Source organism: Lissotriton vulgaris, chromosome 8 (genome assembly GCF_964263255.1).
Source record: "Lissotriton vulgaris chromosome 8, aLisVul1.2, whole genome shotgun sequence".
NCBI classification, from domain to species: Eukaryota; Metazoa; Chordata; class Amphibia; order Caudata; family Salamandridae; genus Lissotriton; species Lissotriton vulgaris.
Genome location: NC_141696.1, coordinates 983,304,675 through 983,331,034, shown reverse-complemented (window position 1 = coordinate 983,331,034; position 26,360 = coordinate 983,304,675). Strand labels below are relative to the sequence as shown.

Sequence of the window (26,360 nt, the reverse complement as noted above, 5' to 3'; positions counted from 1 at the left end):
CCAACAAGGCAGTTTGAAGGCCAAGGGGAGAACGCACCCACGGGAGACAGAGACGCAGGGCGCAACACCTGGGACAACCTTCATCAGAGGAGCTGTACCGCAGGCACACCAGACACAGATTAGGGCGACACCCAAAGGAAAAAGACACATCTGAGGCACTGAAGGTGCCTGTAGGAACCGTGAAGAAGAACACCCTTAGCTGTTGAGAACAACATCAGATCTCCAGACCACCACCTCAGACCCGGAGAGGAAATGCACCCCCAAAGAAGAGAGGGACTGTGCAGTACATGAACGAGATAGAAAAGACCCCCAAGAAAAGAGCATCCAGAAGCGGAGGTCCACCCCAGGGAGCGGAACCCTAAGAACCCCCATTGCTGAAGATGCAGGAAAAGGCACTGAAGTGCACTATAAACGTACTAAGAAATAACACCGCTGAGCAGAGCAATGGCAAGGCACCTAACTGCTTCACGAAAAACGGGGATATAGGACCAGACCTCACAGAAGCAAAGAGAGGTGGAGGTGTGTAGAAAGTGATACCCAACGGTCAATCTGTGGGTGGATAGATATATATATATATATATAAAAAATTTATTAAGTGGCGAGCCCCAGGAGAATGAGGCACAAACGCAAGGCTCAAGCAAGGCACCCATGGTGTGTAGGAGGTAGCGCCAGAAGGCACAACACTGAAAACTGTCCAACAGTAAGATGATGGCGTCAGTAGATGTAGAGAGCCCAAAAGGACCTCCACGCCTGCCTGGCGCGGAGCTGCACAATTGCATACATGTGCCCCACCTGGAGTATATCACACCCCCAAGAAAAACAGGGGAACATCTTTCAGGGTAAACCACAGTCAGAGGACAGAACACAAACAACCTGTGGAACACCACCACAGTAGGTTTCTTGCCAGCCCAAAAACGCATAGTCCAACTGGTGGACGCTAAATGAAAGACCTGCTAAGTACAGACCTATGGGGAGGGAGAAAGCCCGCAAGGAGGCGCTGAACTGCCGAATCGGCGTGGGTATCAAACGAAAGGACCCCATCAAAGGGCAACTCAACATGGCATTCTCAGATATTCTCCGGGCAGAGGCCATCCGCAACCTAGCATGGCGTCATAGTGCAACCGAACCAGCCAGGGCTCGGCCTAAGGAATCAGAGGTATCCAGGGTCGAGCGGATAGTAAATTCCACCAGATTGCGGCCGTCACAGATAATATGGAGGAGGTCAACACGAGCGCCCACAGAGGTGGAAGATAGAAGAGACTTGGCAGAGTCCTAATGGGCAGTAGTAGCTCGAGCCAAGACACACACTGAATTGAGTGAGCGAAGAGCTGTGCTAATGGAGGCGAAAATATTACGACCCTACGACTCCAGCCATCTGGACTCCCGGGACGGAGGAAGCAGCAGCGGAGGCAAGGAAGTAAAAGCAGTTTGCAGAACAAGCCCCAGAACGTCTGGATGAACAAATAAGCAAACTGGATCGTTTGGGGTAGGGCGGTGGAGGTGCATGCTAGAACGAGCCACTGGATCACCCGACGCCGGCCAAGCCCAGGTGCCCAAAAGGGCATCATAAAGAGAAGCTTCGAAAGGTAAAAGCGGCTCAACATTCACCAAACCGTGGTGGAGGACATTCAACAGAGGGTCAACAGGCAGGGGGACCGAAGGGGGCTGAATACTCAGAATGCGGGCGGCCAAGAAAACAACTCTTATAAATGCTGCACCAGCCTCGGTAGCCCTCCGAGGAGGGGAAAGTAACTCATCCGTGGGTGAGGGCTGTAAACTGAGCCTCCCACCCCAAGGGGGTTGTCTGATGATCGGAGGGTGAGACCAATGTCCAAATGAAGGAAGCCCCATTGACGAATGAGGGTCCTGATGGGGCTCCTGAGGAGGCAGTCACTCTGCCGGAGCCACAAATTCCAAGGGGGGAGAGGCAAGGACAGATCCGGCGTCGCCGGACGTTGAGGTGATGCCGAACTCACCCCGGAAGCCAGGGCGTCCTCGACCGGCGCCGACTCAAACTCAACCACGACAGGCTCGGATTCCAAAGAAAGGAACCGTGCTGGAGCCGGGGAGGCAAGCCTACGGCACCGGACCGGCACCGACTCAGCCTCAACCACGACAGGCTCCGACTCCGAAGTAAGGAACGGAGCCGGGGAGGCGGCCTCCGAAAAGGCAGCCGCCAGTCTGGAAGGCCAAGGTGGGCTCAGAGCCCAGCTGAAAGCACCAGTAACCACCTGCAACGCCACACGGAGCTCCACAGGACTATGCGGCGTGGTAGCGGTGCTATGGTTTGAAGAGGGGGACCCAGCCGGGCCGTGCCCTGACGATGCATATCTCCATCATCCCGAGAGGCAAGGGGCTCGGTCGGCGCTGGGGGCGAACCCCCCGGCGAGTCCACCGGAGACCCCGCACGTAGTTGAGGGTCTGAGGACGCCCCAGGGAGAAAAGAGGGGACCAAAGGGAGGCCTGAAAGGCCGCAGCATAGGCCGCCATCTGGCTCAGAGTCACCCCCATGCCAGGAAAAGGCAGATAGGGGAGGGATAACTCCCAGGGGCGCACGTCCAGAGAAATCCGGTAACTAGTGCCCCCGACAACAGAACGAAGGGAGGTCGAGCACCTTGGCGACACGCGCCAGGACTTACCAGGAAGGAGCGAGCGACGCACACAGGTACCAGACGGCGACCGCCCCCGCAAACGGAACCCACTGCCACAGGACCTGCCACCGAAGAGGAGGCCGGGTGCCGTGACGACTCCGACCGGGACAGGCGAGCCGAAAGTAACTTCATCCGGCGCTCCCGCCGGAACTTCGGCTTGAGTTGTTGGCAGGCGTCGCAATCCGTCGAGTCGTGGTGTTCGCCCCGACACCACATGCAGATAAGGTGTGGGTCCGTTGTGGACATTTGCCGCGAACAGGAGGCATACATTTTAAAGCCCGAAGGCATCGCACACTGTTCCAGAAGTGAAGCGTCAAAGGGGCCTGAAAACAGGCCAGAGGAACCGCTTGTTCCAGATCCGCGTAGCACGCAGAAAATAAGGAAACTGATGTCAGCGCACAGGGAGGGACTTATATGACCTCGTTGATGTCACGTCCGTGGACGAGGTCAGGGCGGGGTCGTGTGGCACTGTCCCCCGGCGCGCAGAGGTGCTGCTGCAAAATCTTTCCGGATCCAGTCTGACGCCTGGGGATGATTTTAAGTTAAGGAATCTGCGGATAGATGTCTCTATCAGATCTTATGCTGCACATTAACTTTTATTTGTGTCCACTCAATTTTGGGGTTAAATAGTTGATAGATTTATACAAACTACTAACTTGTATACACAGTTGTCTAGCTAAGGGTTTCCCAATGGATGCATCTCCTTCTGTATCAAATGTAAAACACAGTAGCGAGTGACCCTGTTAGTAATCAGACTGGCCAGGCAGAGAATAGCCATCCAATGCGGGAGGGCCATATTCCACATAGTAAGACTGGCTTAGGGACACGGAGGAATGGTCTTTATCAGTTAGAGAATGAATAGCCACAGTGAGGAATAGTGTCAGATTTACAGACTGGAAAGAAACTCCATACGCCATATATTTCCATGTTTACTGTCTCTCCCCCTAGGAAAACAAACTAAGATGTAGCCTTATATCCTTGTTATTACAAAATATAGGAAGAAAGACTTGAAAATTCAATTTGTTCTGAATATGGTAGTCGACAATCAGACTAATGTGCTTTTTTATCTGACTCCCAGGCTTTTTGCATCCCTAGCCTTCACAATGCATGCTTTTGGTATTTGTTCCAGGGCTGATTATTTAATGTGCATGTCCCAATATGTTTAAGTCTTAACACGCTTAGAAGAGACACCATCTCTGCACACCGAATTTGGAACCAGGTGCTTCCACAGCTAAAATCGCTTCATGAAGCACACCTGTAGTCTGACTTGTGCCTGGGTTATCGCAAGGTTTGATTGTCATCCTAAATAGACTACTTTGTTGCAAATCTAGCTACTTTGACATTCTCTGCACTGTCTCATTCTAATGAGACCATCATGGCATAAATAAAGCATTCAAAGCCTCCAGATATGGACCAACACATGGCTCTGAAGGTCCTTTTGAGTGCGTATGCAGCACAAACTTCATTAGAATGTGATGTAGCTAAATGCTGATATTGTCCACTCATCATTAAACCATACTTTAAATATCCATGTGATGAAAGCTTAACAAGTTGCTTGTCAAAAAGAAACAAACTCCCTCGTTTTTTTACCTACCTTTCTAAATTTATGAAATTTGATTGTTTGATGTTTATAAACAATTTCGTTGAGCTACAGTAAGGTTGTATGGACTCCTTAACAGCAGGAACTAAAAGCCTATTCCGGTTCAAACAAGTTTGTCCAGATTTATTAAATATGAATCACAATCTTAAACCAACCGCCACATGCTGTTCGAATTTTCACAACAAACAATGGATAGTGAAAACTGAATTCTCAGACAACGTGAAGAATGTAGCTCAGAAGTCATTTAGTGTGGGATGAAAATAATAAAATAATGGATTTTGACACTTCCTTAGTATGAGGATTATGTGAAGAGGAGGCGTAAAAGTACCTTAGAGTTAACTATTCATCGTTTGCATCAAACAAAGATTTAAGAATATGATACTAACCTAAGTGCCATTTGCTGCAATGAACTTCCACTAGGTAGGGACATCATAAGATCAGAGATGGTCTGGAGCAGACGGTGGAAAGTGTAAGGCAATGGCTGTGCTGCTTCTCCAGCAATTACTATGTCTGATAGTGGGTGTTCGCACACTCTTGTATCCTTTTCCTGAAAAGGAAAACATATTAATCGGGTTACTGATGTGCATAATATTCTGAGCGAGAGTAACATACCTATGTAATTTAATAATTTCCACCGCAGTAAAAGGCAGCTGGGAAAGAACAACCGAGACGGCAAAAGCTGTGGCCAAATGAAAAATGATTCCAAAGAGTAGTGAATATGGAAAATATAGTTAAAAAACTGTAAAGATCATGGCAAAATATAGCTGGGAAAAAATCAAACGGCAAAAACAGATTACACCTTGTGGGTAAAAAGGACAGAAAACAGTCATATATATATTGGGAGACTAAAAAAACAGATGACAAGAAGCAAAAGCATGCTGGAAAATTGCTGAGACAGACTAAATATGAAAACAAAGTGATAGAGTAGTGGAGATCAGAATAAAAGAACAAAATGACAGGGGAAAGAATATCACAGGACACAGTCAGACATTGCAACTCTGCAGGAGGCATAGACATTAGTTGGGAAACACACAAGAACCTCTCCTAAATAAAACAATTGACAGGGTAGAGTAAACCACTACGTCACAGTGAGAAAAAGAGGCACTCTGAGAAACTCCCTGATAGTGAACATTTACATTTTAGAAATCCTTAGGGTAGGCTGTTTGAATAATGAATAATACCACAATGTTTTTTAAGGCCAAACTAGATGACTACTTCTGAGCAAGCGTCTGTTTTACATTCATATTTCTATTCAGCAAGTTTGAAGTGTTGGAAATGGAACACAAGAGCCTCATCCCTTACGTGAAAAAAGTGAAACGGCCGAATTGCATGCATTATGTTCCCAATGGATTTAGCACTTTGTCAGAGCTTAAGGTTCTCAACTTCTCTTCCAAGTGTTCATGTAATTGGAAGAAAATTTCTCTGTTTGGGACTTTTATAAAACCAGATTGCAGAGGCTAAGGAATCTGGCTTTGAGTGCAGTTTACTTGGAATGCCCAGGTTACATGGACTATGCTTGAATCGCACATAGGGGAACTAAGGACCTCATGCAGCAACACAGAGGAATCCTTGAAGTTATCATAATCCTTTCTGCCACACATCCATGCCTTGCTTTTCACATTCACAAGCATGATGGATGCCAATATCCTGTTTCCATCAAAAATGTGGTCCAGATGGACCTAGTTAGTGCCCAAGCACTGTGGTATTGGCAGAATGACAAGATGCTGTAAACTAATCCACGCAATTACACACATTTTTGCTCTTCCACTAACATCATTAATCACATGTGAGGGAAGGCAAGAATTGCATTAACTTTAAATAGTTCCTAACATAGGTTTATGTGGGGACTGAGTTTACTTTCTTCCTTCATAATATTATATGGCAAGAAAATCTATTTCAGATGGGTTCTCAATTGTCCCTACATTTCCTTATCTTAGGAGAATCCCTAGCAAAGATACCCACTTTAAGAACCTTTCAGTGTTTGCGGACTTCTAGCAAAGTACCTGGCCATGGGTCCAGGCATAACTAGGTCACAAAGTCTACATTCACATCTGTGACAGTTCATGCCTAATTACCTTGCACCACTGAGGGCCGGACCTCTCATTGGAGGTATTAGAATAATGAAACAATTTTACAAAGAGTAAAAGCGACTCTGCACAGGGTGACAGTGGAGGACAGTAATGAATTTCTGGAGAATATGTGTACTCATCAGAAAAGGCATTGCCAAGTTTTGGAACAGAAGTTCTTGCATGGCTTGGACTCGGTGTTTTTCCACCACTGAAAACACTATATAAATACACTGGAATTAAACAACAAGGTTTAGCTCTTAGAGGGACTTAGCTCTGCAATGTGGGGGTGTCCCAAATTGAGGGATTATTATATGCAATGCTAAGAGGTGAGTGGTGGCAACAGCGTTATTTTAACTCCTGGGCAAAGGCTTTTTTTTTCTATTGCCCTGTGGGGAGATTGGCAAAATGTTCTCCCTGAAAAAGATCAACCCAGTACCCCTTTCAGGAGGGTACTTTGCCTAATATTATTTTTGATGTCCTTCTCTTTTAGGTCTTGCAGCCAAAAAGCACAAATGTTACAAGTTTATCAAAGTTGTGAGAAACTAGGCAAGGAAACTTAGAAGAACCACTGAACAACCCAAGCTTAATTCTTCTTTTTCACTCTCGATAAAAGTAAGCTTAGCAGCTATGAGGCAGTAGTCAACAAATGAGTTTAGGGATATGGAAAATTCTCAAACGGACCCCCACATAATCAGATTAACTAGTAAAGAATATGAATATATATATATATATATATATATATATATATATATATATATATATATATATATATATATATATATATATATATATATATATATATATATATATATATATATGCACAGAACCTCGAGGCCACACGGGGAGACAGCGGAGACGTCTTTAATCAGCAGGTAAACCAATCTTTCAGGGCGAATGCATTTCGGCGTTGTATGTTGCCTTCATCAGCGCCAGATGGTTCAAGCAAGAATGGGCGCAGTCAGAGATTTAAATACCTTGTGCCCCTCCCGCTTAGTGTCAGCAAGCAAGCTATATATATATATATATATATATATATATAGCTACATTTCCCACAAGAAGAAATCAGAGGCCAGAGGAGATTTCAGCAAGGAAGCACGTTTAATTCAGAACAACGCAGTGGCGGCGAATGCATTTCAGCACAAAGCCTTCCTCAGTGCCGTGCACTGCATGGAGTCCTGCTTCATGTTCTCACAATTCTGTTCCTTCTTGGATGCTTGCCACACCCTTAATTCACCTCCCCAATGTAGGTAAATGTTCAGCACACCTGTTGATCGTTGTGTGAAATGTCCCAACTACAACTCCCAGAGTACATCATGTTCATGTTTCCAGGTTGGCGGCACGGGGAGCAGAGAAAACACGTTGGTGCGGGCTGGTTAAAGTTCTGCAGGTGAGTGTTTACAGGTATCCCCCATTTGAAGTTCCAAATGTCACGAACACCTCACTGAGTCCCCTCGGACTGCTGCCACCGACTGAGATGAAACCACAGTAGAGTTGGGGCCGTCCCTTACGACAATGATGCACCCCCGTAGAGATAAAATACCTCGAGTCTCCCAAATCGGCTTCACCCAGATCGGCAGTCTCCGGACATCTCGGTACCCCGAGCCGTGAAAACGCTGTAAACAACGTGTTGCCAGTAGGAAGTCCGGGTCACAAATGCAGCAGGGCCAACTGTTCTGCACCCCTGGCTGGCGCAGTACATATGTCGCTAAATTTCCCACAAGAAGAAATCAGAGGCAAGAGGGGATTTCAGCAAGGAAGCACGTTTAATTCAGAACAACGCAGTGGCGGCGAATGCATTTCAGCACAAAGCCTTCCTCAGCGCCCTGCACTGCATGGAGTCCTGCTTCATGTTCTCACAATTCTGTTCCTTCTTGGATGCTTGCCACGCCCTTAATTCACCTCCCCCAATGTAGGTAAATGTTCAGCACACCTGTTGATCGTTGTGTGAAATGTCCCAACTAGAACTCCCAGAGTACATCATGTTCATATTTCCAGGTTGGTGGCACGGGGAGCAGAGAAAACACGTTGGTGCGGGCTGGTTTATGTTCTGCAGGTGAGTGTTTACAGGTGTCTCCCATTGGAAGTTCCAAATGTCACGAACACCTCACCGAGTCCCCTCGGACTGCTGCCACCGACTGAGATGAAACCACAGTAGAGTAGGGGCCGTCCTTAACGACAATGATGCACCCCCGTAGAGATAAAATACCTTCTTGTATGTTTGGTGCACAATTGAAAAAAACTTTTACATGCAAATGCATTATGGGTGATGTAGTTTTTCGTTTATCTTTCGATGTTACCACTAAAATTAAAAAAAGGTGGGGGGGGGGGGTCAAAGTGCTCCTAATAGTACTCAATCACTTGGAAGAGTTTTATAAAGCATTTAAATGGATAATTAACATATTTTTAGTGATCGCATTGCTGAGTCTCTCTTTAGTCTCTCTAGTGAGCATTCATTTTATGCCACAGATAGTGTCACGTTCTTGTCCAATGAGTTTCCAATACTCGATGTGTAGCTTTTTTTTGTATCAGTTTTATTGTTGTTCATTCTCTTGGTCAACTGTATTTTAACTCTCTGGTGAGTGTTTAATATTTCTCTTAACGGTTTAGTCCTGCTACTGTGTTTCTTATAGGTGAACATGCAATTCTTCACTTTGGTTCAGGCCTCGCGGGTCTAAGGTCCTGAAGCTGATGATATGTTTAGATTCTTTCTGTCGGAGGGCTTTTCTGCGATTGCCTCCTCTCTCTGATTCGGCTAGTTGGTCGATAGCGCAGTATCTTAATGATTCCCAATTGTTGTCGTGGCATTTATCCATGTGTTTTGCAATGGCATTCGAGTAGTCTCTATGAGTGGTAGCTCTTGTGTGTTCTAGTATCCTCTTTTTCACCTCAAAAATTGTGCTGCCAATATATCTCTTATCACAGGGACATGTAACCTACATGTGTGCTTTTGCAGGTTAGATGTTGCTTTATCTTCCATTTCTTTCCCTTGTGTATTTCAATTTCTTTTGTGGCAGTTGCGATTCTACAGACTTTACATTGACTGCATGGCCAGAAACCTGGTCTTTGTAGCCATGTGGTTTTAGGTTTCTCTTTAAAGTGGCTATGGACCAGTTGATCTCCAACGTTCTTGACTCTTCGAAATGTGACTTGTGGATGATCTCCAATTATTTTAGCTAAGGTTTGATCTGATTTTAAGACCCCCCAATGTTTCCTAATTATTTTTGTGAGCTGTTGTTTTTCCGCACTGTAGGTGGTTTTTAATCTGAAGTTTTTTCAGAAGGTCAGTCGTGTCCTTTAAGTAGGATCTGAAGTCATTCACTAGTGGAGCCAGGAATTGATCCATGTAATTTGAGATTCCTTCTAGTAGTGAGTTATTGGCCGACACAATCGGCCTGCCCGGTGGTTTTTCTTGGTTCTGGTGAGCTTTCGGTAGGCAATAAAAAGTGGGTAATGTGGGAAATTTGTTACTCATATATTTGTGTTCTTCTTCACTTATTAAGCCCAACTGAAGCCATTCTTCAAGATGAATTGTGATTTTATTTTGTAACGCCTTTGTTTGATCTTGTTCTAGAAATTGATAACAACTGAAGTCCTTCAGTTGGTGTTGGGCTTCCTCCACATAATCTGTTTTGTTGATGATCACAATATTACCTCCTTTATCGGCAGGTTTTATTTCTATATTTTTGTCTTCTGCCAATTGTTTTAAAGTTTCTTTTTCTTTTCTGGTCAGGTTGTGGTGTCTTTTTTGTTGTTTTATTTTGTATAGTTCTTCCACTACTAGTTCTTGAAATACATCAATTTTGTTTCCTGGTGGTAATGTCGGGTTAAATTTTGATTTTTGTTTTAAACTGCTCTCACTGGCTCCCTCCATATCTCCATTGTTTCTTCTACTGCTATCAATGCCTGTTCCTCCTGTGATAATGTTGTGGTGCCCATTGTCATTAAGGTATTCAGTCCTTCCATGTCTTCCACATTGAGCGCAATGTCTGGCTTTCCGCTGGGTTTTATAGTTTGTATGGATTTTTCGGTGTAGATGTTTGCCAGTTTTAGTTTGCGAGTGTATTTGTATAGATCCACTTGCGTTTCTGCAAGGTTCATGTGTGAGGTGGGGCAGAAATGTCATCCTTTTTTCAATATGTCGTTTTCAGTTACTGTTAGAATCCTCGTTGAGAGGTTGATTATGTTCAGTTCTTTTGCATTTTGTTCTGAGACCATTATCGTCGGGGTTGCCTCAATCTGTCCTTAGACCAGGAGTCCTCCTTTGCTTCTTCTCTGGCCTCGTCTTGTCATATGGATACTTCGTTACATATATTGTGTTAAGTTAGCATGAGTGCATTACATGTTTAAACAGCCTTTTTTCCTTCGGCTTCAGTTTTGCACACGACACATACTTGTTGTTGTCGCCTTCGCCCTAGAAGCGGTGAGGTGGTTTATTTGAGAATAATATGTTATTTCTATGCTATCAGCTTTGCCTGGTACACTTGGTACAACTGTCTGCACACTGAGAGCTGCACACTCTGAAATTAACCTAACACAAGGTTTGATCCTCGCACCACATTAGACATAACACAAATAATGTTGATGCCAACATTTTGGGCTCTACGCGGGTTTAAGATAGAGTTACACGGAATGAACGTAGACACTTGGTGCTGCGCATGAAGAGAGCTGGTAGCGGTTGATGTGAACTGCTCCTACTGACATTGAGAGGTATGGGGCCGCCCTGCTAAAGCCCGAATGAGACCTTCTTAGATATAATATAATATGCTAGATAGGGTGCGCGAAATATAGGTGATATAGATTTCTATAGAAATTGCATTATAACATGCTAGCACCTTTTGCTTACTATGGATTAGTGACTATGCTGCTGACTCTGATTTTTATAATCTGCATTTTGGTATTATACAAGATACTGCGTTTGAGAACTTTGCATTGAATAATAAATATTTCAAACTTGCACTTGTGTTCTTTGACTCTCAGTTTTGGTTTGAAATGATTATATAACGAAAGAGTGTTCATGTGTTCCACGACTCCTGAGGTATTCTAAAGATCATGTTCTGGTTTGTCTAATACATGGATCATTCCATAATGATCCATGAGACACTGTAGCTAGCTAGGTAACGAGATTTCTGACACTGAGATGAGTTTTTGGATCATCCTAACTCACTGAGGTTCTAGATCTCTATGCACAGTTCTGTGGGAGAACGGAAACCCTGCTACAGTCTTGCTTTCTTAGGCCTCCTCTGGGCCGTCCCCTGCCTCTGCTGGGCTGTCCTCCTTTGTGTTGTTGTTCTAATGCTAACCGCATTTCCGTTAAAAAATTTGATTTTTTTGTCATCTGTTCAGAAGTCTTTGCGGTATTTTCTTCCGTTTCACTTAGTTCGACACTTGAGAGTGAGTCAAAACTCGATGTTTCATCCCCTCTTTTATTCGATGTTTTATTCTTCGTTTGTTCATATTGTTTTCCAAAGGTAAATATGCGACCTTCTTCAAAATCAGCTTTCTTTCTTTGGAATTTGTATTGCTTGCGAGATTTTACGCGTGCTTCATTTCTTTCCAAGTTTTTTAAGATGTCTGATTTTAGTTTTTGTTGTTCATCGGTGAGAGATAGTTTGTTTATTTCTTCTTCTACCGTTTTTAATTCGTTTTTTATTTCCTTCAGGACTTTTTCAATGTGCTTTATCAAGATGATCATTAAGCCCATTGAAGAATCCAATAAGTGCTCCCCCCCACTCCTGGAGTAAATCGCCACTTGTGTCTTGATGGCTGGGCATTAGTGTGAGGCGCAGATTTTGTGGAATCTGTTTAACTTCGACATATTTTTGTAGTGCTAACAATTCCCACCATTTATTTATTTCTCTTTTAAAGAGACGTTCCCAATATTTTAACATGTCTTTGTTGGTATTGGTTGGCGTTGCAGTTTTCCCCTCTCTGTGCGTGGCGTGACTGTCGCTGTAAATAAATCATTTATTTCAGCTATCCGTTTAGCTTCCCTCTCTTCCATGACGAGAAGTCTCTGTTATAAGGCTGACTTGAATGTCTATTTAAAAATGTTTAGCTGGTGTTTAGATACCAGAGTAATCACTCTACGACATCGGACCAGATTGCCTCAACTCACGACTGTCCTTCTACACCCCCTCCCGCCAACTACGTTCTTCCAGCCAAGCCCTCGCCACTGTACCTCTCATCAACAAGACCACCATGGGAGGCAGATCCTTTTCCTACCTGGCTGCCAAAACATGGAACTCACTCCCCGCGTACCTTCGCCTTACCCAGAACCACCTAGCATTCAGAAAGCAACTTAAAACATGGATATTTGACAAGTAACCCTCCTCTCCTTCCTAAGCGCCTTGAAACCCTCTGGGTATGTAGTGCGCTATACAAATTCCATGACTTGACTTGACTTGACTTGTGCATGCTCTTACCGGAATCCAGGTAGCGGCGAGGTTCCTCTATTTAACAATTTAGTGCTCCCGCCTATACGTTGGTAGCAGCATGCCCCTGTACATAGAGGGCAGGGATGGACCCAATGATGAAGCATACCACCAAGGGGAAACTTGGGTGCGTGAGGGTTTTATGAAATGAAAGAATCTTTTCTTTTTGTTGTCTTCTGCAAGGTATTGAACAATATCCCCCCTTCCCTTGTTAAGGGGACCTCTCTTTATTATTTATAAAGTGCAGTGGAGGACAGGTCCCTGCCTACCTCTACTCTCCCTCCCTTTGTTTCAGCAAAATCTTCTTAACATTTGTTTGCAAAGCTATCCATGCCATACACAAATTCTTCTAACAATAGCTCTAAAGAGGAACCTATTGCGTACCCATATCTGAATATCTCAGCACAAACTCAGAAGGTGCCGACCTAAAAATGCAAGATAATATATATTACCATATCTCTCTTTCCCATTCACACAGACATGCAAGTGTCTCTCATGCTTTCTGGAAGAAGTGAATTGCTCGTCATCAGCTACGGCGGTCGTGTGCTGATGAATTGCCACACACAGCGGGAAAAGCCGCCGCAGCGATGCGGTTAAGAGGTGGGATACTGAAGTCCTAGGAAAATCATTTCAAACATGAACATATGACTGGATCATCTTGAGCTGGATTATTTTGTAATAACCCGGATGACTGAACAAATACAATCATTTTTTCCTAGGAGTTTCATTGCCTAAGGAAGAGAGATGTGAGTAACACTGATCAACTAGTCTCGGAATTCATGATTGAACTCAGCAGTTTTCCCAAAGGGGCCCAGTAGTATAATTTAAAGCCTGGTAATGACAGCCTTCTATGAAAAAGTGGCAATTGCAGCCATATGCACACCTAGTTGCCTTCCAAAGAAAAGATGCCATTCAAGAAGGATTTTTTCAAAGACCGAAGAGATAATATAGTATGGGGTTGCCTGAAAAATTTATAATAATCTATGCAAGATGCACATCTTAATGATGATAACCCAGCCTATAAGTGACCGCATTAATCTATGAGATTTGCACAATTGTTTGAGCCCTGGACCTTATGAGAGTTGATATGCACTCCGACAAGTATGTGGCCTTCTGACATATATAACTGCAAGAAGAAATAGGTGTCAGTTTTCAGGTTGCAGTCAGCTAGCCACCTAAAGTACTGAATTAGGTTAGTAATGATTTGAATTGATTGGACGACATCAGTGGTCAATATTAATATGAATGATACCAATAGCAACATTGAACCCTACAAATGGGTAAAGCTGTCCTTCCTCACTAAAGTTTGCAGTGCTGCGACAGTGAAGTATACATAAGGTATTTGTGGTTACTTTTGTCTCTAATGATTTGACAAAGTGATTTTGAATAAGATGAGAATGTTAGTTTTTAACCATGTGAAAGCCCCCGGCCAGGAAGGCCACAATATTATGACTGTACCATAAGGAATGTTATTACCCTGCCAAATTAATCAAAACTAAAGTTCACAACAAGATATTCCTGCTGAGTTACTCTCTGAATCTTCAGAAATATGCTACAGACATAAAAGAGATACTTGGTCCTTATTTATTGAATAGTTATTATAAACCATCTCAATACAAATAAAAACTAGCTCAGAAAAAAATAAAATCATTCGGTAATGGACAACAATTTGTTGTTATATGAGTGACAGCCATCGTTCTCTAAAGAATAAATTACTTACTTTCGGTGAAGCCTTCTCGAGTAGAGACAGGATCTAGCTGCAGATTCCTTATCTTAGAATTCTATATCAGGACCTGAGGCTTCAGATTATGCTTCTCTTTCTTTACTGATAATTTCACTGCAGCCATTCAAAACACATAAAATCTTTAAACTGCATATTCCATGAGCCCCAACAGCCCACTGCCCCATCCAATCATAGGGATAATGCCTCCCTAGATAATTTTATTTGACTATAGTCTTTCCTCTTTCTTTGCTGCTGTTGAAGCCGAGCTAAGTGACTTCATTTCTATTGATTTTGCTTATTTGCATAAGTGTTACTTCATCGTAACTGCCTGTAATTTTCTGTTATTGTAGCGGTGACGGAGCAGACTCTGCTCTTCAGGGCTTCTTGTATAAACAGTTCCCCATCACCTTCCCAGCATGGGGCGGGAGCGGGGAAATCAAAGCGGTCGGTCCGCTCCGAGCGAGGACATAGTCACCTTTTTGTTGCTGTTCTCACTCATGCTTGCGGGGCTGATCCGGGTCCTTTGAGTCTCTGATTGGCTTTGCATGCTGCACACAGCAATTTACAATGCTCCAGTCCCCAGAGAATGCCAGACAGGGCGAATAAACGTTAATTAAGGGCTCTGCCATAGGGTTTTTGTTGCCCGATTTTAGCTTGTTAGCCTTTTTTACACCTGCTCTGGGGCTCATATCCCCCAGAACATCTTCCAGCTGCTCGCTGTATTTTTTCCTTAAAGCAGCATGGCATACTACACTGATGAGGAGGAAGGATATATGAAATAAACATAAGTGTTTTATAAGCACCAATTGAAACTGACGTTAGTGGAACCACTTGATATTCGTGTGCAGGATTCCATGAATCGAGCCCTAATCAGGGCTTTGGGGCCTTTTACGCAACCCTTGATCCGTTATGGACGGCGAGAGTTGAGCAAGTCCACTGGGGACTCCGTCACTGGCAATGTTGCGACCAATGAAGTGGGATTTGTTCAAAGAGCCTCAGGTGGGGATTCTTCTACTTCGGACGCCCTCTCTCCGATTGCTGCCTCTGTCTTTGGGACCATATGTATGGGAGCACTCCATCCCAGGGTCCTTTGTGGATCTCGGTGGGTTCAACTTCCCACCTCACAAACTTGTCTTTTAAGTCTTCTTCCCCACCTTCAGATTTGGACATTCCCCAAGATGATCCATAGCCAGCATCAAAACACAAACGCAAGACACACTGATGATTTACTACCGGTAGGTCATAAGAACCTGCTGTTTGAACCTGAATATATTGTTCATCCTCGATTCACAGAATGGGTGCCCAGTATGGAGGTGGTGCACTATATTCAGGAAAGGCTGTGCAAATTCTTTCAGCATGAGGTGCACAACACCCTGAGATCGGAATGCCCTAGACCGTCTCTCCTCAGCAAAGTGGTGGAAATGCCGGATTAGAGCCTAAACATAGCAACCTTCCTTAAGAAGTTTGCAAAAGACTCCAAAAAGGGTCTAGACAGGGCATGGAATGGATGCCAAGATAAATTGCTTTACCTTTCCAGCCCTCCCACTAAAATTCTAGAACTGGCCGTCAGATTAAGGAAGTAAATTCACAGTTGGATCCGGATGAGATCCCCGAATGGGCCCAAAGAGCGTAGTGCCTCCTTGGCAACTCTAACTGTGCTATTTCCGGCGAGCGTAGGAAATCATTTCTAATAAGGACTGACCCGAAACTGGTGGAGTTGGCCTCTACAGCAGCGGGCACTATGACAAATGGCTTGTTATTTGGAGACAAATTTGTTAAAGACCTAGGGAAGAGTGTTGCCACATTCTCCACCTTGGACAAGGCCCAGATGTCTATGAAGAAGATGTTCCATTGTAGCCTTTTTTCCAGGGCCTTCCGAGGCAGAGCGCCAAGCCGTGAATTCAAACAGGCTTCCAGAGGTTACTGTCAGAGGGAAAGAGGTGCTCCCTCTGGATCCCCACCCACAATAGAGAAGGTTGTGGCCGCGTTCCGCTAGGCAGATATCGGGGTGGTAACAACGCCATCGATGCCACTTATGCAGGGAAGACTTATTCGGGCCTCTGAGGCCTTGTGGGGTGGACAAATGCAGTTGTACCTGCACAATTGGGCGATTATCACTCAGGAACCATGTGTCTCGCTGGTGGTTCAGGGGTTTAGATTGTAGTATTACTACACCCTCTGACAGGGGACTCATCCAACTCCTTTTTTCCCCCAAACAGAGAGCAATTTCATAGATGAAAAGATTCAAGTACTCCTTTCAAAAAGGGAGATAGCACAGATCGATCCGCACTCCTAGGGCTTCGTCAGTACAATCTTCTTGGTTCAGTAAAATGACTTCTGGCTAGTCCTAAACCTCAAGCATTTCAACACTTTGATAGTGTATCGCCACTTCAAGATGGAGGGCATACACCTGCTCTGCGATCTTTTGCAAGAGGGAGATTGGATGGTACGGGTTAGACCTCAAGGACACTTATTTGGCAGTCCCAATCTCCCCAAGCAGAGGTTCCTCTGATTTTTGTGGTGCCACCTTTGGTACGAGTTCAATGCCATGCCTTTTGGTCTGTCCACAGCTCCCTGGTGTTTCACCAAGACTCTTTGACCGGTGGTCCAGTATCTCCAGAAGCAGGGAGTACAATTGATTATTTATCTAGACGACACTCTCGTCATGGCGCAGAGCAGGGACACGGTTCTTGTTCATCTCTCTTGGGCAGTTCAGCTCCTTCAGGATCTGGTATTCGTCATCAAATCAGAAAAGTCAGTCATGGTTCCTTCCCAGACTCTAGAGTTCCTGGGTTTTCAAGTAGCTTCTGTCAAGGCCCAACTCTTGTTACTGTTGCAGAAAAGAATATTTATCGAGAAGAAGTTGAGAGCGCTTGCCTCTCCGACTATATCATTGAGGATTCTGGTTCGCTTTTGTGGGTCAATTAGCTTCTTCCAACCAAGCGATATTTCCGGATCCCCCTGCATTACCGGGCACTTCAGACATTGAAGATGTTGCATCTTCGGAAGTGATTGACTTATGGGATGGGGGCAGAGTTTGCCAGAATCCGTGATGGCCGCTTGAGCCCGCTGCTCTGCCGAGCCTTAACACAGATCCTTAATTATCCTGCACCTGAGCGTGCACACTGACCCCGCCACTCCTTCCCCGGAGTCCGCTCACTGTTGAGGAGCCCGCAGTGCCATTTCCGGCTGAGTCGCAGCTCCGCTGGTGGAGTCTTGGGAGCTGCGCAGGGAGACGAGGGAGGGAGCCTGAATACCCGGCCCACAGCAGATGCCCAGTCCGGGCAACGTAACACGACAAGCGGCCAGAGTCACCCAGACGTCCCGGTCCGGTGGAGTGCGGAGCCCACGGGCGATCGGCGAGGTGTGCGAGTGGAAGGATTGCGGCAGACATCTACAGAGACGTAATCGGAGCCCGGTGGGGGTGCGCTCCTACCCCGTTACTCGGCTGTGGTGCCCCCTGGCCACTGAAGCAGACTGCGTGGCAGCCCCTCGGAGGTGGGCGTGGCACGCTGGACCCCCAGGACGGCGGTCCCGGGTCTCTCAGGTCCGCGGCCGGCAGCTGGGGGGAAGCAACGGCGGTCTCCCCACGGGCCGACTTTCGGCGGATGGCGGAAGGGCCCCTTGGAGGTTGGCACAGTGTCGGAGGTGAACGGGAGCCAGCGGGGGACACAGAGAGCCGTGACTGGAGCTGCGCACCCTGTCTATTTGCTGTGACACAAGCGGAGACCCAGAGGAGTAGTGCAGTGTAGCGCTTACCGCCCCGACACAGAGAGGTGAGCCTGGGCAATAAGCGATTCCCACTCTGCTACAGGGTTGTGCTGCTTCGGCCTGCCGGTGGACGCGGAGTGCGGCTGCCACACCCCATGCTGCTGCTTAACGGAGGTGACAAGAACTGATGGGAGTGCACCTTACTGCTCTCTGGAGGGGGTGTGCTATATAAGGCCTGGTGACACTTGTGGCATAGTGGGCCTGGTGCGGGGTGCCCCCCTCCCCCACTACAACAAGTATAGAAGGTCAGCACTGGGGGTATACGGCAGAGCGCAAGCAGGACCCAACAAGGTTGGACATTGGGAGCGGGCGCTGTGGGTTGGCATCTCTGCCCCGGGAAGGAACTGTCTGCCCAGCGTAGTGGATACATCAGGGCTCCCTCCTTGGCGTCTCTACAAGCCGCTGAGATGGCGACTGACTGAGATCCAGCTCTGGGCTTGATCCAATACACTGCGCGACTGCGAAGTCTGGCGAGTCTGAGTCTATTGGTGTTTTCAACTGGCTGGCTAGAGATCACGACTCTTTGACTCTACACGTGTCTCGCTACTGATGAGGCCCGAGAAAATGGTTAAAGGAGACCGGTCATAGCGAAGTTGCTTAATTATCGCGACAGAGACACTGCTCTACGGCTGGCCAGATCTAAACCTTCTCTACAATACGAGGGATCGTCCATTTCCATGTATCCGGACTTCACCGCCAAGGTGCAGGAGGCACGCAAGCCCTTTATCCCATACAAGAAGCAGCTGAAAGACCTTGGCTTGGATTATGCCTGCTTTTTCGAAAGGCCTTGAAAACTTGACTGTTTGCCAGGGCGTACCCGTAGTTACTGTTTATTTGTCCATGGTTTTGCTGTTAGGCGCCTTGATGCCTTCGGGCTTAGTAGCGCAATATAAGATTCCTTTCATTTCATTTCATTTCTGTACCTGGCGAAACTCAGGGTCAATCGCCAGGGTCACTCGCACAATTTCACAGACACCGCCGCTCTGCAGCGTGCAATGAAGAGCTGGGCCAGGGAACGATCTAATGATTCGAATCGCTCGAATGATGAGGGAGAAGATAGCAGTGGGCTGGACGAGCAGGAGTGACTGAACTACTGACAGGGCGGTAGGACTTGTTCGAGATGCCCTGCCTCATGCGTTGATGTTGCATCGGATGTATGTTTTGCAGTGTGGAGGGTGGGGCAGACAACGCTGAGAAAGGTGAGGCACATGGGGGCTTCTGCGCTTGGTAGATATGCTGTACGCATTGATGAGTCAGGATTTGATCTCTGGGCTGCGGGGGTGGTTGGGGGGTATTGATACATAAAGTAGTTGGGTAATTGTATCACTATTACGCTCACTTGGTGCTGGTATGCAAGGCGCAGCGGCGGCGGGGTTGCGGTCCCAGAAGTACATTGTGCATGGATATCATACTGTGGATGCTAGGTGACCTTGGCCCCAGGGCGCAACGCACCGTAGGGTTGTTCTTATTCAGGTTGAGTTTGGGAGAGGAGGGGGAGGGGGGCGGGAAGGAGGTTGGCCAGGCCAGGTTGTGGGAGGTCTGCTGTGGGAGGGGTTGCTTCTTGAAGTTCTGTTGCTTTCTGTTTGGGGGGGGGGAGGGAATTTGGTTGCCTATCACACGCACGGCCATTGCCTGAAACACACCTTGTCTTGCCTCAGACACACTGTATCTTATGTAGGGATGGCTGTATATAGCATAACAGGTAATCATGATTCAGCACCCACGCTGCGAGTCCTCACATGGAACGTTAGAGGCCTAAACGACTATCGTAAATGTAGGAGAGTGCTGAGCTATCTTCAGCGCCATAGGGTGGATCTGGCTCTACTTCAGGAGACGCACTTGCCGACAGCTAGCAGAATGCTCCTTTCGAGGGGGTTGGTGGGTAACTACGCCGCAGCTGGATTTACGACACACGCTAGGGTTGGCGGGTAACTACGCCGCAGCTGGATTTACGACACACGCTAGGGGAGTACTGACCTGGGTTAACCCGAGAACCACGCCGACACAGACCCTTTTGAAGGCTGATTCGGAGGGGAGATATGTCATTTCACAATGCTGCGCAAAGGGGTTGGATTTTGTATATGGCCCTAACTTTGACTCCCCGGAGTTTTATAACACATTGACGTCTGCAGTCCGCTCTCATGCTTCATCGCGAATGCTCTGGGGAGGTGACTTTAACCTGGTACTTGACCCGGCGCTGGATAGATCGGCGGGTCTCCCGCATAGGCCATCGGCTGCTACACAGGCGCTAAGCAGGGAGCTCCTCACGCCCGATCTAGAGGATGTGTGGCGCTATAGACACGCTGAGAGGGGAGGGTACACACACTACTCCGCAATTCATGATATACATACTAGGATTGACTACAGGATGGCGACGCCAGCGATAATGGGTGGTATCAAGTCTTGTATACTGCTGCCACGCACCCTCTCGGACCACTCCCCAGTGCTTTTGAAACTACACTCGCCTGTTAAAAGCATACCACCGTTCACGTGGCGTTTCCCTCCCCATTCACTGCTAGACGAGATGTTTTGGGGGGAGGTTGCGGAGGACATTGACGTCATCTTTGATACTAATGTGGGATCGGTGGATAGCTACCATACTCTATGGGAGGCTTTTAAAGTGTATATTAGGGGCATGGCTATGTCCAAACATTCCAGTGTTCTCAAATCAATCCGGGGTCGACTGTCGCTACTGGAAAACCAATTGTCCACCCTTGAGCAAAGGCAGCGTGAAAGCTCAAACACGGAGGTCCTCGAGGAAATCAAGAGTCTGCTTACTGAATACCACGAGGAGGCAGATAGGGAGGTCCATCACATGGGGAAATACATGGTGGCCAGGACATATGGTGAGGGGGAGCGACCTAGTTCTCTACTAGCCAGAATTCTGAAAGGTAATAGAGGGAAGACGCAGATTACGGAGTTAAAGGCGGCTGATGGTGAGTTGGTTACTGAGAATGCTGAGATAGTTGACCGGTTCAGAGACTTTTACTCGGACCTGTATTCGGCAAAAGGCGGAAACCTGGATGATGTCATCTCTGATTACTTGGAACACATTGCATTGCCTATGCTCTCGAATGCACAGCGGAAATTCCTTATGCTGCCCATCGGCAAGGATGAGATAGTGGAGGCTCTGGCGAGCATGCGCTCTGGTAGTGCTCCGGGCTCTGATGGGCTCACTGTGAGCTTCTATAAAGCGTTCCAGGACAAGCTGATCTCACATCTCTCCGCACTATTCGATGACATTTGTGTGGAAGGCAGCATGCCACTATCGATGAGGGAGGCACTACTGGTGACTATACTTAAACCCAATAAGCCCCATGACGAATGCAGTTCGTATAGACCGCTTTCGCTCATGAACGTTGATGCCAAATTATATGCCAAGGTATTGGCTACGCACCTTGCCCTTCTAGCGCCCGAGTTGGTTGTTCCGGAACAGGCGGGATTCATCCCCAATAGGAACCTCACGTATAACATTAGGACGGTCCTTGGCGTGGCGAAAGCTATAGCCGTATTCCTAGACATGGAAAAGGCTTTTGACTCTGTTGAGTGGCCCTTTATGATCAGAGTGCTGCGACGCATGGGACTGGGCGAGCCCTTTATCCAAATGATCTGAGCCTTGTATCACGACCCGTCGGCGAGACTGCGCGTGAGAGACCTGTTAATGGACCCTTTTCCTATCGGTAGGGGGACCAGACAGGGATGCCCTCTGTCGCCGCTGCTCTATGCACTGGTGGCGAGGGTGTTAGTTTCCCGGCTCACAAGATCATAGTTTCGACTTATGCGGATGACACCCTGCTCTATGTCCGCGACACGGAGAATAACCTGTCTTCGGTTTTGCGGGAAGTGGTGCGTTTCGGCGCTCTCTCCGGCCTAAAGGTCAACTGGTCGAAGTCGGTGGTCTTTCCTCTAACCCCGGCTACCAGCTGCTTCGACGCGGAGTACCCACTGCAGTGGTCCCAGGAAGCGGTACGTTATATAGGGATTCAATTGCACACGGATACGGAAATTCTAATACGAGAAAACTACGGTGTGGCCTACAGCAGACTTGAGGACGACGTGGAAAAGTGGTGTGGGTTGCCGCTCTCTCTCATTGGTCGCATAGCCATCATGAAAATGGTGGTGCTGCCAAGGTTTTTATTTTTGTTCAGTGCGCTTCCGGTGGTTCTGTCTAAGAACTTCTTTAAGACAGTCATGCAACTTATGATTAAATTGGCATGGGGGGGGCAAGCAGCCCAGGGTGCAATGGAGTACATTAACGCTCCCATACGAGATGGGTGGTTTGAATGCACCAGACTTGGAATTATACTACAGGGTAGCGTAGGCTTAGCATCTGCATACTTGGATACACGGTGAGGCTACTATCCCGCACGTCTGGCTGGAACGTCTGTTTGCAGCTCCCCTCCCCCTCCCGGCCACGGTGTGCCTTCCAGTTGACCGTAGGACGGGTGTTCTGGACTCCCTGGCTGCCACTAACCACGCTTGGCACTCCCTGACTCGGAACTGTGAAATACTGTACTCCCCGGACATGCTCCCGGAGTGGGGGTTATGGCTCCCACCACTGAAAGACAAGGGAGTGATGCAAGCACTATGCACGCTGGATATAGCTAAGATAGGTGACTTGTTTCTGGAGGGACAGGCAAAGACGTGGGAGCAGATATATGCCGGCGACGGGGCTGTCTCCTTGCTGGCACGCTTCCACTTCCACAGAGTACGGGAGCCCTGCTGAGCCTACTGGGCCCGGATCTGGCAGACCCGCCGGAAATTCCAGAGCTTACACATACTATAAAGGCGGCGGAGCCCCGTAAACTGGTCACAATACTGTACAGGAAGGCAATAATGGACAGGGAACAGAACCTCATGAAAGCCAGGGTTGAGTGGCAGCGTGACCTTCAAATATCAATAGACGATGCCATGTGGCAGTACTGGTGCGGTAATACCAAGAAGATCTCTCTAAATGGGAGGCACAGACTTATACATTTTAAGTTTTTGCAGAGAGTATATTATACTCCGGAACGGCTGCACAGGTATGGCCTGAGACAAACGGCGGAGTGTGAGAGATGTCATGCACAGGTAGCGGATTTTCTGCATCTGGCATGGCAATGCCCGGCCATCCAGAAATACAGGGATGGTATATTTAAGGAGATGAGTGCGATTCTGGAGCTAGATATTAGCCCAGACCCGGCGTTGGTGCTCCTGGGGTATTCGAAACGACTACCGGTGGCGTTGAGACGACTGGCGGATATGGGAATGTTGATGGCCAGACAAGTAGTGGCGTTCCGCTGGATGAGGGGCCCGCCCCCGACCACTAAGATGGGTGCACGACATGATTTACTGCTGCACACAAACAGAACACTATAGCGAACTGCTCCCCCCGACTTCTCGGCCTAAGAATTTCTGGGGGCTGTATCGGACACACTTGACCCCGATGAGCGCAGAGGGAGAGCCGGGAGGCGACACACTGGTAGCTCTAGAGACTGCACCATGACAGGGAGCGGACTAGTCACATCTCCTGGGACTGCAGCTGTGGCGGGGGTTCCCGGGGCTGGGAGATTGCTCCCTCTATCCTCTTATGATTCTGACATGTTTTTTCCGGCCTGGTGACTGTGAATGGACTATGGCAGCGCAGACCCATGACTGCAGATGCAGAGGTGACAGGGTCGTGTAGAGGCTACACAGCACACAGGAATGGTCAGGGGAGTTGTGTCAGGGTGGAGGGCGGGAGGGGAGGGGGTTGTTTTCTTTAATTGTCTCTGAGTCGGCGTTTATTTGTGACCTAAGGTGGTATTCATCTTGGTTATTGCTAAAATTAGCTACAGGGAGGGCAAGACCGGGGGGGGGAGATCTCTCTTCTAAATCAGAGGGGGCTGTCATTTACTTAGGAGACTTCCTTAGAGTCAGCCTCTATGAGACTGCTGCATTGCCGCCGGACCTCAGGGTTGTCGGTCATATGGCTGTTTCATTTGTTTGTCACTATTTTTGACCCCAATTTTAAATGCGGCCGGCCTCCGGGTTGTAGGCCTGAAGCTGTGTAGCACTGATTTGGTGACAATAAAGTTTGTTTTTGAAAATAAAAAAATAAAAAAAATAAAAAAAAATAAAAAAGTGATTGACTTATTCGGAGCGAATGGAGCTATCAGAAGAGACCAGGGTGGAGATGACCTGGTGGCTGGATCACAGGGATTCCTGGAACGGCAATGAGATTTTTGCTTCGGTTGCAGAGGTGATAAATAGAATCTGATACTAGCCAATGGGGTTGGGTGACCAGCTGGGGCCCGGAGAAGACGGGGGTAGGTGGTCCCCAGAAAAGCTTCATCTCCATATCAATTGTCTGGAGCTATTGGTGGGGTCATTTGCACTTCGCACACAATCAGTGTGCAAGAAAGGTTTTTGCATTGTTCTCCAAATGAACAACGTGTCGGCGGTACGTTATATCAACTGTATGGGCGGCATGAGATCTCCTCTTCTGGTGGAGATTGGAAAAGAATATGATTGCAGACTGGAAGTCTCACTTCCTACACAATTCCAGCGATTGGCAACTTCGTCCACAAGTCTTTCACAAGCTGAATCTGCTCTGGGGCCCGTGCATCCCGCCTGAATGAATATCTCCAGATCTTTTACTTTTGGAGGCCGGACCCTCTTGCAACCACCTACGACGCCTTTCTCCAGTCATGAATGAATGGTCTTCTGTATGCGTTTACCCCCTTCTCAATTATCCAGAGGGTACTCTCACAGGTGAGTAGACAGACAGCGGATTTGGTCTTAATGACACCTTGTTGGGAGGCCCAGCCTTGGTTTCCTGTAGCAAAGTCATTATCTTGCGCACCACCAATGCAAATTATTCCCTTTCTGGACCTCCTCTCTGTCCCGACGGGTCTTCCACATCAGTTGTTGTCTCAAGGATTCTTGTTCCTCATGGCGTGAAGACTTTCAGTCGACATTGGCAAGTGCCAGGAGTTTTGCAGGACGATATGTTCTTCTTGCCTCAATCTTGAAATCCCTCTACGAATAGGCGATATATTAGGCAGTTTGGCGCGGATGGGTATGTTGGTGTAATGAACAGAGTGTGGATTCTTTAGGGGCAGGTGTCCATATGATTGTGAATTTTCTAGCTGATTTGGCTAGTCAGGGTCTTGCCTACAGGACGGCTAACAACTTCCGTTCTGCTGGTCAACCCCATTTGGATGGTAAACTTGTAGGTGAGCATACATTGGTGTGCAAGTTACTTAGAGGTATTCAGATGGTCCGCCCTCCTCAGCTGAAGTATTCTTTGCTATGGGATGTTGACCTGGCTTTACATTTTCCCAGATCTTGGCCCGCTAATGAAGATCTTTCTCTTACACAGTTGTCTGCAAAGCTAACGGTTCTTTTATGTCTAGTTTCCTGCAGACATAATTCGGATGTAATAGCTCTGGAAAAACAGACAGGAATAGGAGCCACTTCAATGGCACAGCTCATGTTGCTTAAAGGAGCAAAGATAGAGCCATTCATACCTATAATGAGGTTAAATCTGTATGCTTGGGGAAGTCACCCTGATTTGGGAATTACCTGAACCATTTATCTAATCACTGTGGTTCCCGAGTTAACACAGTTTGCTGTCTAACCATGACTGGTAGTTTCTGAAATACAGGTCCCTAAACATAGATACACCTGGGGATTTGTTAGTGCATGCTGATCTACTTTTGTATCTACTTACTTCAAAAACATCAATAAGTACTTGAATGCTTAACTGTTTCTAAAAATACTTTAGCTCCATTACATCTAGACACAGGGACCGGATCTCCCATCACCAATGAGTTGGACAATAGAACTTAAAAAAAAACATGAACTATAACATTGACTGCATTGGGTGGGTCCTCGGTTTCAGGAGGTTTTTATTGGAAACGCAGTAGACTGGGCTTCAACCCACTGAGCTGGCCAGTTGTGCACTCAAAGCCACTGTAACTAAAAGAGCAGTCGCAAGACATAACAAGGTTGCTTCATTTAATCTGCTGGCCATTGGCTCAGCCTCATAAGGTGCTAGCACCTTCAGGTTTTCATTATGCACTAACTGCTCTTTTTACGTAACACCAAATTAAACTGTCATTCTTCTTTAAAGGTATAGCACAGAACATTGAG

The 26,360-nt window shown here is 46.9% G+C and overlaps 1 protein-coding gene across 12 annotated transcripts in view; it reads right to left on the bottom strand.

The window, feature by feature from the left end:
* The window catches only part of MYCBP2 (MYC binding protein 2), a 2,065,574-nt gene that overhangs the window by 467,961 nt on the left and 1,571,253 nt on the right, over positions 1–26,360 (bottom strand). For all 12 annotated transcript variants that reach the window (XM_086934832.1, XM_086934837.1, XM_086934835.1 and 9 more), the window contains one exon: positions 4,638–4,798. In XM_086934832.1, the coding sequence (XP_086790958.1) occupies positions 4,638–4,798 (161 nt within the window). The remainder of the gene's footprint in view (positions 1–4,637; positions 4,799–26,360) is intronic.